Source organism: Pagrus pagrus (genome assembly GCF_965226575.1).
Source record: "Pagrus pagrus genome assembly, chromosome: 3".
NCBI lineage: Eukaryota > Metazoa > Chordata > Actinopteri > Spariformes > Sparidae > Pagrus > Pagrus pagrus.
In genome coordinates this window covers 17,179,858-17,197,321 of record NC_140187.1, presented here as the reverse complement: position 1 = coordinate 17,197,321, position 17,464 = coordinate 17,179,858, and the positions used below count along the sequence as shown (strand labels likewise).

At 40.8% G+C, this 17,464-nt stretch overlaps 1 protein-coding gene across 2 annotated transcripts; it reads left to right on the top strand.

Annotated features, from left to right (window-relative positions):
• Window positions 1-2,179: 2,179 nt before the first annotated feature.
• LOC311254605 (inter-alpha-trypsin inhibitor heavy chain H3-like) lies at window positions 2,180-17,464 on the top strand. 2 transcript variants are annotated; one of them, XM_084348476.1, is made up of 23 exons: window positions 2,180-2,253; window positions 2,952-3,112; window positions 3,223-3,327; window positions 4,217-4,379; window positions 4,497-4,607; window positions 7,517-7,645; window positions 8,366-8,482; window positions 8,687-8,855; window positions 8,946-9,056; window positions 9,489-9,670; window positions 9,820-9,999; window positions 10,079-10,200; window positions 11,536-11,786; window positions 11,873-11,890; window positions 12,164-12,187; window positions 13,696-13,716; window positions 14,099-14,149; window positions 14,439-14,480; window positions 15,696-15,803; window positions 16,491-16,659; window positions 16,861-17,009; window positions 17,171-17,255; window positions 17,349-17,464. In XM_084348476.1, the coding sequence occupies exons 1-23, from the start codon at window positions 2,182-2,184 to the stop codon at window positions 17,461-17,463; spliced, it is 2,655 nt and encodes an 884-aa protein (XP_084204602.1). In that variant the 5' UTR covers window positions 2,180-2,181; the 3' UTR covers window position 17,464. The 2 variants fall into 2 exon arrangements, with proteins under 2 accessions (XP_084204602.1, XP_084204601.1); XM_084348475.1 differs by having other exon boundaries at window positions 11,873-11,917.

Here is a 17,464-nt window from a genome sequence, read left to right as displayed (position 1 = left end):
GTGCAATGCAGATCCGTGCCACTTTCACAGCACAGTTCCAGGATTTATTAACATTGGACACACACCTTAGACACAAACATTTGATGAACGTCATTACCCGCTATATCATATTAGGCCATGGTGGCACAATGTAAAACACAGAGAACATAACAGCAATACAGAATACAGAAAGTAATAAAACGAAACATATCTGAACAATTACAGTCTCATGAGTATTTGACATCACACTCCCATGAGTCATTGTATAATTGCATACCTTACCATCCATTGAATGTACATAATGTACTGTTCATTCATACTGTGTTTATATAACTGGTTCATGTTTGTGTTGCTCATATCACCCTTATATATAAGCTGCCGTGTGTATATATGATTCTTGATAGTCTGTACATAGCTCCTGTGTTTGTACAGTTAACATTAGATAATCCATAGGTTGGTGCTGCAGATATGTGTCTTAATGCAACACCTTATTAGCCACCATCATGCTGTGACTGTGAAGACTTGTCATCCTGGTCGCTAGGACTGGTTGCTTTACTCTGCTCTCTCAGTCCAAGGATAGGTTTCATTCATCATCGATGAAATGCTTCCAGCACAAGCGCTTGAAATATCCTTAAAGAGGTTTGAATGAACTTGAACTTTATCTTCAGGTGGAAAAAACACCTGTGAGAGTGCCTTGAATTGCAGTTTCAATTTTATGGAGAAAAGCATTTAGATTCAAAGCAGACACTAGATGTTCTATATATATATCCTTTCACCTTCTGTCAACCTTCAATCAATTCTAACATGACCTTTAAAAGGGTAATCTAGCTCTAAACTATTTAGATTTTTAAAAAGAATGGTCAAAATAATGCAGCAGAGGCCGATCTATCCCGAATTTTATTCTCAAATCTGGGTCAATCATCTGAAACTACATTTCCCACGATGCAACTCAGTCTATTCAAATTTGAGAAAGCTCTCTTCAGAGCCACACAATACATTATGAAACCCTTTTCATAGGCTTAGTAGTACTCCTTGTGATGAGTCAACTGAACTTTCTGTGTAAAATCGGTGGAGTGCCCCTTTAAATTCTCCCATGTTTGCACAGTGGGTCAACTGTCTTAAAGGCTTCTTCCATGATGACAAATAGTTTTTTTTCTTGAGATCATCTCCTATGCAGCTGTTTTCTTTGTGCTTTTTTAATAATAAATTCATTTTTGCTTGACACCATACACTATTAGTCATGTATGTGTTTCATTAACAGTGCACTCTAAATGGCTGAAGCCAAATTGTCTCTGTTTATCTCTTTAAGTTTTTAAAACACTATTGTCTGTGTTGTATAGATAGCTTTCACTGTAGTGATGAAGTCCTGGCGAAATGGGCTGGAGCACACATAAGCAACTGAACATAAGGTCTGCACCTAATGATTATTTTCATTGTCGATCAAAGCAACATTATGTAGGAATTGGCATTTTGTGATCACCAGTTTATGAGTGCAACACTACTGTCATGAATACAAATCACAGATTTCTGTAACAATATTATCAGATTTAATGTCAGATGAGCTAAGTAGCTAATGGCAGCTACAGTTACTAGCAGTTAACGGTTACTTTAGCAAAAAGTAAAGCTCTCTGTTCATCACAAAACTCCGTAAATCACTGAGAGCAGCCAAAGGACATCAGAGGGAAAACTAGAAAAAAATGGTTTCACCTAGGAGATGCTACACACCAACCCAAGTTATATAGAGCAAAGACAAGCGATCAGGGGCTGACAGAGACAGCATTGTCCCTACCACAAGATGGTATTCCAATAAAAAGGTTCTTTTAAATTATAAATAATTTGCTGTTAGAAACCAGAAAGTATCCGCATTTATGCAGCTGGAATCGGAGAATTTTGACTTTTTTTCTTTAAATATTAAAAACTACTTGTTAATTGTTGCAGTTCTACTAAATTTCTGATATTGATTTTTTTCAATCCCAGCAGTGGAGAACAACGAGTGTACCTGTGGGGTGGGTGGCAGTGTGTTTGTGAGTGGGAGGGTGTATATATGTGTTTTTGTCACGTGTGAGGGAGAGAAAAAGAGGAGTTTGCCCTTTTAAAACAAACAAACAAAAAAAACCTTGTGTACACATCAATGCTGTCCTTGTCTGTGTGAGTTTAAAAGACAGGTTCAGCTGCCTGAGTTGCACTCTGGTGGGAGCCATCATGGAGAGAGCTGTGGGGAGAATCGCCCTTCTTGGGCTGCTGCTGGCGTTGGTGACCACACTACCAAACAAGGTGAGGTCACAAAACTTAAAGGACAGAGCAACACATTGCAAAGAAACTGAATCTTTTTATGTCTTATTGCAAAATAATTGACCGATATCTGAGGATTGTGCTTGATTTTTTTTGTATCTCAGCATCTTCAATCAGCTGCAGCACATTGAACTTTGTCTCTGAAAAAAACATCAAAAAGCACAGGTTGAAGGACCGACTGGTTCTTCACCCTCAGTGTTGTTTCATATTGTTCATATGTGTACTTGTGTGTGCTTGTGTGTGCTTGGTATATTCTTGTTGTAGGGAAAAGGTCACATGAAGCTGATCCATTCGATTTTAGGGTTAAGATTACTGTTTACTAAAGGTTTGGGTTAAGGTTAGTTTATGGTAAAACTCCAGGGAAATCAATGCAATGTCCTCTCAAATCACAAAAACATGTAATTGTATGTGTGAATGTATATTTCTCATTTAGTCATTGGAATAAAACTACACATTGGGGGAAGGGGGACTATTAAAAAAAATAACCATCTTAAAAAACTTAGAAAAAAGAACAGATTGGGGTGTTTCTCTATTTAGACCAATGAGATTTCACTGATGCCGCCCACCACCAACATCTTGTTTTTCATCAACATCTGATCTTTGGTCAGCTGGATGTCAGCCAGCGAGATCAAAACGAGCTATTACTTTTATTGTGAAATGTGCATCCTGTATTTACTCAGGACGACTGGGACATCTACAGCTTTCACATCAACTCCACAGTGACCAGCCGTTATGCCACCACTGTCATCACTAGCCGTGTGGCCAATCGTATGGACGAGTCAAAGGAAATCGAATTCCAAGTCCGGATTCCCAAAAACGCCTTCATCAGTAAATTTAAGATGTGTGTGAAAAAAAAAAGATCTGTGATTATTTATAGAAATTTGCACATTATTATACATTAAAGTGTAATTGATAAATATAAATCAAGATTTTTCCTCCGTGTTCATCCAGGCTAATAGACGGCCAGGAGTATGATGGTGTTGTGAAACCTAAAGAGCAAGCTCAGCAGCAGTACACTGAGGCGGTGTCCCGTGGCCAAAGTGCTGGGATTGTCAGGTACAGCGATCAATGGATCAGCTTCTTGCCAGGTTATATAACAGCTTTTTAATGTTGTATTTTGGAGAAGAGCCATGTGTGTCCTTTCTCAAATGTTTGCTTTTTTTCACAACAATATCTAAAAAGTAGGTTGCTCCATGTTCGTGCTCCAAAACCATGTTTGCCTACTTCTTTTCCTACAGAAATGACAGAAAGCGAACTAGTTCAATAGGCGCCATCAGGGTAGGCCTAAGTGAAAAATTGAAAACGTTATTCGTTTGAGATACTAAGTCTTTGTTTCTGAATGTTTCTCATTATTTTGGGATAACGTCATTATTTTGAGAAGGTCATTTTGGTTATTTTGAGAGTTATTAATTAATTTGAGATACTTATTCACTACTTTTAAGATACCAATTAATTATTTTGAAATTCTAAGTCATTATTTTTGAGATACAAAGTCCTGGGGGTCCCATTAGCTCAGTTGGTAGTGTTGGCGTCCCATGTGCAGAGGCTCTGCCCTTGCTGCAGCAGTCTGGGGCTTGAGTCCGGCCTGCCCCCCCCCCCGTTTCCTGTCATCTCTCTGAAGCTGTCCTATCAATAAAGCCATACAGAGGCCCAAAAAAACCCAAAGTCATTATTTGGGAAGAAATTCTCATTATCATGACTTGCCGGATCTTTTTTTTAAATCACATCGGCGGAAATTGGCTTCCATAACTTACACATCCTAGGGTCTGTAAAATCCTTCAAATGAAACAATCTTAGAGGGAAAATTCACTCTTTAGTTTAGGTTCTCACAACGCATATCCACACTGGCCATTACTTGTGATAAGCAGGCATTGTTTTCATTTTAATATGTAACCAGACAGAAGGGGGTTGGGCACTAATGCGATGATTACCGTCTCTGTTGTAGTTCTGTAGGGAGAACCCTCGAGGAGTTTAAGACCTCTGTGACTGTGGCTGCTCACAAAAAAGTCACCTTTGAGCTCACGTATGAGGAACTGCTGAAACGTAGGCATGGCAAGTACGAGCTCCAAATCCACGCTCGACCCATGCAGCCTGTCAAAGACTTCAAGGTGAGTCTTTCCTGACTCTGTTCTCTATACTCTATTCAATGAACATCCAGAAAAGCATCCTCTATGGTCGGAACTTCTTACTCTTTTATTTATTTTTTTTGTCATTCTCAATGCCAGGTTGATGTGTACATTAATGAGGAAGCCGGCATCAATTTCATCGAGGTTAAAGGAGGACTAAGCACCAAAGGCCTGGCCAATGCCATCACCAAAACACATGCAGACAAACAGGTACAGCATGCACTGGTGCAACATTATGAGTTCTCTCGCCTCATACATCGAATGAACTTGACTATTACATTAACATCCTTTTCTCTGATAAACTCAAAGTAAAGGGAGTAAACCAATTTGAGTCAGCAGCCATTTCAGCATTTCCCAAAATGCAATACTTCTTCAGGAGATTATTTTTCTGATTGCACACTGGTGGTGGCTCCTCCTTGAACCGACACCGTATCGTGGTGGAGGGGTTTGAGTACCTGAATGATCCTAGGAGCTATGTTGTCTGGGGCTTAATGCCCCTGGTAGGGTCTCCCAAGGCAAACAGGTCCTAGGTGACAGGTCAGACTAAGAGCGGTTCCAAAGCCCCCTATGAAAGACACAAGACCAAGGACGTTCTAGTCACCTGGAATGGCGTCACCGGGGCCCCACCCTGGAGCCAGGCTCGGGGTTGGGGCTCGCAGGTGAGCGCCTGGTCGCCGGGTCTTTGCCCACGGGACCTGGCCGGGCACAGCCCAAAGGAGCGATGTGGGCCCGCCCTCCAGTAGGCTCACCACCAGCAGGATCAGAAGGGGCCAGTGCGGTGTGATTTGGGTGGCTGTTCGGACGGTGACTCTAGCCATTGGGACATGGAATGTCACCTCGCTGGGGGGGGAAAGAGCCTGAGCTAGTGCGGGAGGTTGAGCGTTACCGGCTAGAGATAGTTGGGCTCACCTCCACGCACAGTCTGGGCTCTGGAACCCAACTCCTTGAGAGAGGCTGGTTTCTCTTCTACTCTGGAGTTGCCCGCAGTGAGAGGCGGCGAGCTGGTGAGGGCTTGCTTATAGCTCCCCAGCTCAGCCGCCATGTGTTGGAGTTTTCCCCGGTGAACGAGGGAGTCGTCTCCCTGCGCCTCCAGGTCGGGGATAGGTCTCTCACTGTTGTTTTGGCCTACGGGCCAAACGGCAGTGCAGAGTACCCGGTCTTCTTGGAGACTCTGGGAGGGGTACTGGAGAGTGCTCCAACCGGGGACTCCATCGTTCTACTGCGGGAACTTCAACGCTCACGTGGGCGGCGACAGTGTTACCTGGAGGGGTGTGATTGGGAGGAACGGCCTCCCCGATCTGAACCCAAGTGGTGTTCTGTTGTTGGACTTCTCTGCTAGTCACAGTTTGTCCATAACGAACACCATATTCAAGCATAAGGGTGTCCATCAGTGCATGTGGCACCAGGACACCCTAGGCCGGAGGTCAATGATCGACTTTGTGGTCATGTCATCTGGCCTCCGGCCGTATGTCTTGGACACTCGGGTGAAGAGAGGGGCTGAGCTGCCAACTGATCACCACCTGGTGGTCATTTGGATCCGCTGGCAGGGGAGGAAGCCGGACAGACTTGGCAGACCCAAATGTAATGTGAGGGTCTGCTGGGAACGTCTGGTGGAACCCTCTGTCGGGGAGGTCTTCAACTCCCACCTCCGGGAGAGATTTGACCAGATCCCGAGGGAGGCTGGGGACATTGAGTCCGAATATACCTTGTTCTCCGCTTCCATTGTTGACGCGGCTGTTCGGAGCTGTGGCCGTAAGGTCTCCGGTGCCTGTTGTGGCAGCAATCCCCGAACCCGGTGGTGGACAACGAAAGTAAGGGATGCTGTCAAGCTGAAGAAGGAGTCCTATCGAGCCTGGTTGGCAGCTGACGGGTACTGGCAGGCCTGTGGGAGGTGCTTTGGGAGTACGGGGTCGGGGTTCCTCTGCTAAGGGCTGTACGGTCCCTGTACGACCAGAGCAGGAGCCTGGTTCGCATTGCCGGCAGTAAGTCAGACCTGTTCCCGGTGCATGTTGGACTCCGGCAGGGCTGCCCTTTGTCGCTGGTTCTGTTCATTATTTTTATGGACAGAATTTCTAGACGCAGTCATGGGCCGGAGGGGATCTGGTTCGGGAGTCACAGGATTTCATCCCTGCTTTTTGCGGACGATTTTGTCTTGTTGGCTCCTTCGAGCCAGGACCTCCAGCATGTTCTGGGGCGGTTTGCAGCCGAGATAAGTGGTAGAGAATGGATGGATGGATGGATGCACACTGGTGGTGTAGTCTTGATAAATTCTTAATCAATACATTAAAAACTAAATTTCAGGTGGTGATGTGTGAATGGAGATAGTGACTGTAAGAATATTACTGAGATGCTGTTACAAAAGCGTTATATTATTGTGTTACCACTTAAAAGTAATGTGTTATTGTACTCAACACTGTAGAGACAATAAAGTTGAATGTAATCACATTTAAAGCTGCTGCAAGGAACTTTCATTTTGTGTTGATTCTGGCGGCCCCTGTGGACAAAAGCAGTATGAGCACCTCCACCTCTTGTGGTAAAAGTCTTGATCTGGTTATTGGGTGCATTTGATTCGAAATCTAGTTAAGGAAAGAGCTGTTTGCAGGATGCATAGTGATGAAGTAATGTATCTAGGCCTGCTTGTGGCTATGTGAGATCAATAACATTAATATGACGATGGTGAAACGAGCAAACTGTCAGAGTCATGTAGTACCACCAGACTACCGAGCAGCTTCTTTCATCAGGCTGTGAGACCCATCAATTCATCCTCAGCACTCTACCAGTTTTAAGATCATGACTAATCTGACCTGACCTGGACCTCATTCAAGGAGAAGTCTCGCTCTGAAATCTCAAAGTTGTTGTAGGAAGACGACGGTGGAAACGTGTGTCACGGTTGGAAAGAGGAGTTTGGAGTTCATCTTAATTTTCTGCCAGCAAGAACTTATTTCCAAAATCATTCAAATGGTCATGGCTGAGTATTCAACTGATTTTGACATTACTGTAACGAACCTGTATTTTCACGTTTTTATTCACTCCTATTCTTCTTCTGTCAGTGTTTTGTTGTTTTGTCTTGCAATTTATAAAAACTAAATTTTATATAACCTGATTCATCCTGTTTCCAGGCGTGGGTGTATTTCTACCCGACAGAGGACCAACAGAAAACATGTGACAGCTGTAGCGATCAGGGAATGAATGGAGACTTGGTTATTGTTTATGATGTCAACAGGGACACCTCTCTGGGAGACATCGAGGTACAGCAAGAGTTCATTTTCTGGAAGATTGTTGACTTTGAATGGTTACTTAGCATTGTGCCTAAATAATCTGTAAGAGCTAAGAAAAAAAAGTAATGGAAATGTAGATCTTATCTTGTTGATGAAGGTTCTCAGTCATTCAGGTCATGGTCATTCTAAGTGCTGTATCGTAAGCAACTGGACTTGTTTCAGTTTCTTGAAGACGTTTCACCTCTCATCCAAGAGACTTCCTCATCAACTGGAGGGGAGCTGCAGGCTTTTAAACTCTGTGTGGGAGTGTCCTTACAGAGTCGTTAAGGACACGTGTGAGCTCTGAGTTCCAGAGTTGTTAGGGCCACTTGTACAGCATTGTAGGTGTGTGATAAGTAATGTCTTAGGCCACCTCCTCCTCAAAGACGGTTGTTCCAGTTTGACATAGATGGATTCTTTTACTCCTCTTTCAAACCATCTGTCTTCTCCGGCCAAGATGTTTACATGTTGTCCTCAAAGGAATGATTTTTCTCCTTCAGATGTAAATGGACAGCAGAGTCTTGACCTGAGGAGTTGGCCCTCCTGTGTTGTGCCATTTGTTTATGGAGATGGATGAGAGGTGAAACATCATCCAAGAAACTGAAACATGTCCAGTTGCCTACGATACAGCACTTAGAATAGATCTTATCTTCTGCTGTATTTTCATCAATTTTTTCTAACCAAGCAAATGTTCTACTTACTCCCTGGAAGAAATCAGCTGGGTACTTTGTTCATCACTTTGCTCCGTCTAATCTTCCCCGCATACCAAAAAATGTTGTCTTCGTGATTGATCAAAGTGGCTCAATGACTGGCAGGAAAATAGTACAGGTATGATTATTTTTTTTGTTTGTTTCGTGACTGATTGACACTGTAGCATAAGAGGAAATTTTAAGTCTATTGGTGTATTATTTTGCTGATGTACTTAACAGACAACTTTATTAACTACATGATTTAAGAACAAACATGAAACAAATATTATAACAGCTTTTTTCATCAATAAAAGTTCTAACGTGTTAATTTGTTTTTGCTCAGACCCGCATGGCATTAATCCATATCTTGAGTGACCTGGCAGAAGATGACTTCTTTGGTCTTATCACTTTTGATAGTCAACTTTTTCACTGGAAACGAGAACTTGTTCAGGCCACTGGAGCAAACCTGGAAAGCGCCAGGACATTTGCACAGAATATTAGAGATAGAGGAGGTGAGATTTTTAATAACAATTGTATTAACGGAGGGAGCATTTGACAGCAGAAAGGCAGTAATGAAACATTTTATTATTCGTTCATTTCAGCCACTGACATTAACGGCGCAGTGTTGGAAGGAGCACGTATGCTAAATGCACATCCCAGAGAAGGTTCAGCCTCTATCCTTATACTTCTCACCGATGGAGACCCGACCTCAGGTTACAATACAACATACATGCACACAAATGTGTACAGATATAAGACTTACTAACTTCTCAACTTACTTTTGTAGCACATTTCATATTGTCGATAAATTTTTCCAAAATCACACCTGATAAATTTTAGGTGCACCGGTGCGACCAATGAAACTATTCAATCGGTCTTGACAGGTTTTTGAGAGCTTGTGCGACCCAAACAGTCGCACCCTGGAGCCCTGACTGGGTTGACAGGAGTCTTTTTCCCAATACCCTCTCCTGTCAGTGAGCTAAAACCCAACCTTGTGGGACTTTGAAGATCATGGACAGTTGAATAATATAACATTAACATTATTTACAATTAAGTGTACAAAATCTGTCCATGTACACACTGTAACTTCTAATAATCACAGGATAGTTGTTTGATTGTGAACAAGGCGTCTTGTGTTTTTGCAGGGGTGACAAATCTTGAACAAATAAGGTCAAACGTGAGAGGGGCTATTAAGGGCAAATTCCCACTCTACTGTCTCGGATTTGGTTTTGATGTCAATTTTGAGTTTCTTGAGAAGATGTCGCTGCAGAATGATGGTGTGGCACGACGGATTTATGAAGACTCTGATGCAAATTTACAGCTGAAGGTATTTTAAATCACTTGTGCTTCCCACATTATAAACACTTCTGATATTTGACATGTCTTCATTAATAAAATTGATCATAGTCGGTTGTGGAGGGATTCAACATTCATGTTGAATGTCATACTGAATGTGTCCATACTGAATGTCAACAGGGTTTCTATGAAGAGGTGGCAACTCCTCTGTTGACAGATGTGACAATGATCTATATCGGTGGGACCAATCTAACCCAGACAAACTTCAGCCAGTATTATAATGGCTCTGAGATTGTGGTGGCCGGTCAGATCACTGATAACAACATTGAAACCTTCACTCCACAAGTTGTGGCCATTTCGGTAAAGATCGATCCACACTACACATCGGCTGTAATGTATGTGTGTGCAGTCAAATAACAATTCATTTGGATCATGACAGAGCAATAACAGGATGGTGTTCTCTGAAACAAACACCACTGGTGTGTCCACTGGAACGATGACTGACCACCACATGCAACGTGTTTGGGCCTACCTCACAGTCAAACAACTTCTGGAAAAAGAGTGAGTGTGACGTCGATCATCTTTTCTCTTTGTTCTTATTTGTTGTACATTATTTATCAGAGAGATGCAAACCTCATATTTCCATTGAATCAATGAATTGTTGGCCTAAAGAATGTAATGAAATGAAAAGGATAAATACAGCAAAAGGTCCATTGGAATTTCCCTGATCCCAAGTTTGATGTCTTGAAATTGCTTGTTTTGTCTTACCAACAGTCTAAAACCCAAAAGATTTTCATTTACAATCCAGTGAAACCAAGTAAATCCTCACATTTGAAAAATGTTGAACAATGTCAATGTGAAGGGGCTCAGTGGAACTTCTGTGTGGTTTGTTCTTCTGTTGTAGGCAACTGAGAGTTGCGAATCTTTCATGTGATGTTGCGAGGCCCTTTAAACGATTTATTCAATTATCAAATTTTTTCAGTCAGTTGACTATTCTCTAAGCCGCCCTAGCTGCTACACCTTTCAAGGCAACTTTTTTCTCTCCTATTCAAATCGGGGGCATTTTCGGGGACAGTTTTAACCGGGGACAGGGCGGTCTAATTGGGGACTGTCCCCGGAAATCGGGGACGTCTGGTCACCTTACTCTATTGCTTAAACTATAAGCGAGCTAGTCACACAACAAGGGAAGAGAAAGTGCAGCCAAAATTTCCCACCTTAACATGCTAGCTTGACAGCGGTGAGTACTAACGCTAGTTGGATGTGGTTAGCAATGTGGCATGCTCCGAGTACACAGCTGAGCTTTTGTTCAGCAGCTAACTCAGTAGCACAAAGCTCACAGCCCCTGAGCCAAAGATCAGAGCGGCAGCAACAGACACGTTCAGCAGCTAACCAAGTAGCATACAGTCATGCTGGTTTGCTTTTTCTGACTTTTCTTTGGCTGTTTTTCAGCAATGTCTCATTCTTAAAAATGCAATTTCCACATTAGCATGTACCTCACTTACCTTCCCTCTCACTCTTCCCTGCCCTTACCCTTGTCCTGTGCACGGGCATGAACATCACTACACTGTACTTGCTGATTGTCTAGAATAGTGTTGTGTAGCTTGGCTCAATTCCACTCGTTCCAATTTAGAGAGCCAGGGCTGTGTATGAACAGTGGGTTTTTGTCAGCCAGACACAGAAGGCTAGCTATAGCTACAGCTCGCACACTGTGAGATGATATTTGCTGAATTTGACAAAAAGTAGTACTGGAAGAATTACAATCAGAATAGCTGACCCTGGCTGAATCGAAGGAGAAGCCAAACAGTCTTTGAGGATACTACAAAAATATTATCAAAAGACAACACCACACAATACTTTACTGTCATGTCTAAAACACTTACACAATTTGTGACACAGGCTGCTTGTATCTGGACCTGAGAAGAAGAGTGTGACGGAAGAGGCTTTGAGGCTGTCGCTCAAATACAACTTTGTGACACCACTCACATCCATGGTGGTCACCAAGCCTCTGGGGGAGACCACAGATGTGCTCCATAAACCCAAAGAAGGTGAAACACCACCAGTAGGGTCTGGTCTGCCACTGAATCTTCCACCTAGACAATCCAGTCCACCCATGCATTACCCAGCCAGTGGAGGCAGGGCAGGCCAACGTAAGCAACACAAATGTGAACAAAACAGACACAATGCCAAATAAGTTGTGTAGAGCATCTCTTCTCAACATTTTCTCTGTTAGCAGGACCAGCTGCGGTTCCAGGTAAGAAACGCCGGCTTATGAAATCAGGTGGGGGCAATTGCAATGATTGCAATACACTTATTGCATTTCATAAAAACTATAAATTCCCTTCAACTTTTCAACTGACAAATTAAGAACAAATATTAATCATTCAATTGATTTGAACATTATTTGCTAATACCTGTGTCATGCAACACTGAAATGCCAATACATTTTTCTCCAATACAAGCTAATGTGTCAACATCAAAAGTATTTTAATGTAAATGAATAAATGAATATTATTTTTTTGGACAGGAAGAGGACATTTTTCTGGATACGGTATGTACACATATGCACTGTTATGACACGACAGATGACACACATAATATAATGTATTATATATATATAGTTTTTCATTTTATTTATTTAAGTATGTTTTATATGTCTGTGAAGGCTATAGCCTACAGAATATACTGTACTCTCACGTGTAAACCTTTGTCAGGTTGAGGGTTTTACACAGAAGGGACCCAAAACAACATGGCAGGCAGGTTAAGGATCGAAAAGCAAGCTTTAATGACAAGCCAAAAGTCCAGAGTCCAATATCCAGAATGCAAAATACATGCAACAAAAACTGACAAAAATAGGCTGAAGAAAATCCAAAAAAGAACCAGAAGCTGAAGGAACACAGGCAGGAATCCAAAAACATGAGGACAGGGAACACGAGCACACACCAGAAACAAAACGAACTGACAACGAGAGGAGGAAAACTCTGGTCTAAATACACAGGAGGATTATCAGGGACAAGTGAAACTAATCAGGACAATTATAAGGAGGGGAAACAAGACTAAGGGCAGGAAGCAACGCAACATGACACGTGAGGATGAACCTTACAAAATAAAACAGGAAATAACTTAACCAAAAATCCAAACCACGACAATCTTATCATTCTTCCATGTACATTTTTTGCACCAAAATCTCAGCATGAAAATGTAAATAACAACACAAACAAATTACATGAAAACAGGTGTTGCATCATTGCAAAAAATTGAATACAACTAAGTGACGCCCCGCCAAAATATCAGTTGCAAATAAACAATTGTATCTTAGTTTCATGTTGTCGTCCCTTTTCTTTTTTTCTTAAGCAGTGGCAACGAGCTAATTTAGAATATATGAGTATTTCAAAGTAAACATACAACTTTTATTTAATTTCATGTTATCATTGTCATTCAAAAGGGGGTACTCTTCACAGTCTTCTTAATGCAGGCCGTGGCAGTGCTGCAGACTTTGAAGGTATTCTTTGAATTTTGAAATAGTTTTCTTCTGAACTTTTTTTCTTTATTGATAAATGCTTAAGAGGCTTATCCTGTGAATTTCTAATTATAACTAGCTATAGTTGTAATAGATGATTTTTTCCAGAAAATGTACATGCAAGATGATAACATTTGTTTAATTCTGTTCAAATTATCCTCCTAATTTTATCATTCTGGTGCCAATCACCCAGGTTCAACTAAAATAACTCAGGAATGACATACCTCACCACCACAATCCTAAATCTGTCCTTGTAATGATCAATAGACCTGACCTGATTTGTTTTTATCCAAATTTGTCAGCATACATACACATCATTTTAAATTATATATGTAGGTTAGGGTTTGTAGGTCAAATCTATATGAAGCCTGTGGTTAACTTTAACTGGTGGGGATAAAAATAATGTGTCTGTTTAGTGTTTCGTTTTGGAGTTTGGTGTCAGAAAAGGGTTGATAGTGTTTATATATTCAATTAATACAATGTCCTCTAAAGCTTTGTAATACAAATGTATGTCTGGCTTTGTGTAAATGTGTTTACAGATAACCCTATGTATGGACTGGGTGAGTATAAGAGTATCTCCCAGATGTCATTCATAGTTTCTGTAAAATCTGTCTATTTCTGTTGCATAAGTAAATATTAACAATAAAACAGTGTGTGACATGTTTCATTTTTATTTACAATTGTTGTCATATTTTTAGTAGCATTTGATATATATAATAACATAATCAGTGTTTTATTAAGCCTGTGTATATGAAGCCCTTTAACTAGTGAGGATTAGAATAAGAAGTGCATTTAGTTGGTTTGTTTTCAAGCTGAGGTTAGGTGTCACATGTCAGTTAATGCATTAAAACAAAACCCTCTGAAGCTTTGTCAAATAAACTGATATAAGTGGCTGTGTATAAATGTATTTTTACAGTTGCTCTTCCTGATTTTGATAAATAGGTAGACTTCCAAGTCCTGTTCTCACCATTGTGCCTATCCACACACATCAAGGTAGAGTATATCAAAGATGTAATTCATAGTATAATTTATATAACATCTGTCTATTTCTGTTGCATAAGTAAATATTAACAATAAAACAATGTGTGACATGATTCATTTTTATTTACAATTGTCATATTTTTTAGTAGCATTTAAATCAGTGTTTTCTTGAGGCTGTGTATATGAAGCCCTTTAACTGGTGAGGATTAGAATAAGATGTGTGTTTAGTTGATTTGTTTTGAAGCTGAGGTTAGGTGTCACATGTCAGTTAATGCATTAATACAAAACCCTACACTTCCAGGCCCTTTTCCTGCCACCGTTGTGCCAGACCACACAAACCAAGGTAGAGTATATTGAAGATGTAATTCATAGTATAATTTATATAAAATCTGTCTATTTCTGTTGCGTGAGAAAAACGTAACAAAAAAGTACAATTAAAAGCATCATATACAAGTGTATAAAACACACTGAAGTGTTCCTTAAAACATTTTGTGATGGGATCACACCGACTACCTTGTTATGACGTAACAAGTTTTTTTGTAGTTAGCACCTAAATGGCACAAAATTCCAATTTCTACATAATGTCGCTTTAATTTCTTGTAATTATGATTTTCTTTTTAACAGGGCGTTCTCTAGGTACAGATCTTTCATTGTGCAGATTGTAAAGGCCACTGAGGCAATGTGATTTGTGATTTTGGGCTATATAAATGTAATAAATTGACTTGGCCTGACTCAATTAGTGGTATGACATGTGCACCATTCTGAAATGAACACATGCAGTTTGTATTTGAAGGGCATATTTTTATGTAGACAAATCATTTTTTGAAAATAATACATCTACAGAACTTGTAGAAAGGTGCAGACTAAAAGTATATCTTTCCCTTCAAAACATTTCAATGATTGTGAATGAATAATTTTACAATGTTTGTTGGGTCCAAAATGTTTGTTATCACTGTGTAAGAATTCTCACAGCTGCTTCCAGCTTCTGACAAGGTTTGTGAGCCAATAGTATAATGCCATTGGTATCATGTGGTATCTATTTCGTCAGCGATCAAGAGTCTTAGTAGTTGCCAGTTTGTGGGAAAAAATGGAAGAATGGCTGAGTTCTGCAGTATGCGGCCAGCAACTGTTATGCCCTAACACTAGCTGGTTAGCCTTAGCGAGGTTAGAGTAAGCTACCATTAATGATGTTCATGTTTGCTAGCTAGGGTTAGCAAGCTATTGCAACTAACTGGCAACTACTTGAGGGGGCAGATGATTCAAACAAAAGTGGTGTTGTAATGTGAATGCAATGGAAGGGAGATGAGGTGGCACATTTAGAGGCTAAATGTTGTCAATAATAATCTGGAGATTCTGCAGCTTGTGTAATATTCAGAGGCTTAAAAAAACACTCATACGCTCACTGATCACCTGCACATGAAAGTCACCATTTGAATAGTCATTATCAAACACGCTTCAGTGCATCTTTGTCAGTTAAATTTGTGTTGAGAACATAAGCAGTTTATTTTCAAGAGTTTCCTTCTGCTGTGTGACTCTGTGTCTCTGTGTTCCTCTGCAGCTTCTCTCACCCACAGGTTTTTGATAAAACCTGAGAATCAGTCTCTTCCACTGTGCTTTGATGTCACTGGAAATACCAAGCTGCTGCTTTTTCACCATCCCAACGGGGGTCAGTAATGTTCCTCTTTGTGCCATCACTATTCCCCTCAACTCCTTGAACAGCCTAATCAATAAACCCCTTTTAGTTTCCCTTTAGCTCGTCATGTGTAAAGGCAAATGGTTGTTTGTCTTCTTTTCTCCTCAGGATCTTTGTGTCAATTATAAAATGTGCACCAACCCACAATCACCCCTATAGATTACAGTAGTGGAAGGAAACTTAGTACATAGACTCAAAGAATATGTACAATTTTTGAAGTACTTTACTTGAGTATTTTTATTTTATGCTACTTTTTACTCTACTACATTGATTTTAAAGTTACAGTTAGTACATTAACAGATTGAATAAGAATATTAAACACAATGCCTTGTTAGAGATTAAACCAGCAGCTGCAAATGTATGGCTTGTGACCACATACAAAGAAGCAGCGTGTACTTGTCACTTTTCTGATGGTTAGCAGTTCCACTGAATTAACTGTTTGAGGCCGGAAGAGGCAAAACTATCCAATAGTTCACCATAGAAGAAAAAAATATACAGACTCTGTTTCTTCCTATTTTCACTTAACTGGAATTTTGAATGAAGGACTTTTTTCTTAATTGAATATTTTTACATTGTTGTTCTGTCATTTTTACTGGAGTAAAGGATCGGATTGGATCGGATTGTATAAGTGTGGTTGTATTTGTTTTCTTTTTGTACCAGAGCCGTCTATCAATGGTAGGCTGGATTCAAATGTGCCTGGAGGCTTCAAAAAGATCGTCATCCACCTCATGACTGATCAGCATATTGAGGTTGAAACCACTGGAATCACTGTACGAGAGGGACAGACAGAAACAACCCACACCGGACAGGATCTGATCACTGTTGGAAGGTGAGTTTGCATTTTTGGTGAGTACAGACTAGGGCTGTCACAATATCAGGTTTTAACTACACGATCATCGTGGCCTCACAAATTCACGATGACGATATTATTACAATGTCTACCAATAATTGAAAGAAACATGCTAGCAATCCAATCTATCTTTATTTTTGTTAACTGTGTGTTAATTTGCTTCTTTTTTTTCCTTCCTAGTGTGACAGTGTTAAAACGGGACAAGGAGATAGATGTTGCAGCTGGTGACACACGCCTGCTCATCTTAATTCATAAGATAGCTAACAAAGAATTCCTCTGGCCGGTTTTAAGACAGCGGCCGTCGGACCCCAGGGCCACAGGAATTTTAGGTGGGCTGGATTTTCTTGTATGATTTAACAATATGCTGAATCAGTTTTTGCACCAAGCTGTGCTGGTTGACGGAGAAATAATTCACTAAAAGACAAATATTTTGTGCAAAGTACCAGTTTTTCGTTTTCTTTGCCTCATTGTTTATCCTTTGTGTGTCCAGCTCTTAAGCCAGCAGTGTATGAGGAGGTGCAGCAAACTCCCTCAACAAAGCTGCAGATCAACAACCAGGAGATTGATGTCACCAGGTACATTTTGTTCTGCATTATTAGTGTATGAGTGCTATAATCATTATGACTCTGGCACACAAAGATAAACGACCACATATCTTTTCCTTGTAGATCCACCGCTGATGACTACAGTGTTGTGTCTCCCCCGACTCTGGACTGCTGGCTCATGTCTGCTGAGTCTGCCCTGCAGGGAAGCCTCGACGATTTCACCGTCGCAAGGCTTTAAC

What these genes read in the sequence shown, in the direction of transcription:
- LOC311254605 (XM_084348475.1), top strand. Translation starts at nt 2,182, where the DNA reads ATGGAGAGAGCTGTGGGGAGAATCGCCCTTCTTGGGCTGCTGCTGGCG. An exon ending in AGCCTGTCAAAGACTTCAAG is followed by an intron (nt 4,380 to 4,496) that starts GTGAGTCTTTCC and finishes TCTCAATGCCAG; the next exon opens with GTTGATGTGTACATTAATGA. An exon ending in TTTTCACCATCCCAACGGGG is followed by an intron (nt 15,804 to 16,490) that starts GTCAGTAATGTT and finishes TTTTTGTACCAG; the next exon opens with AGCCGTCTATCAATGGTAGG.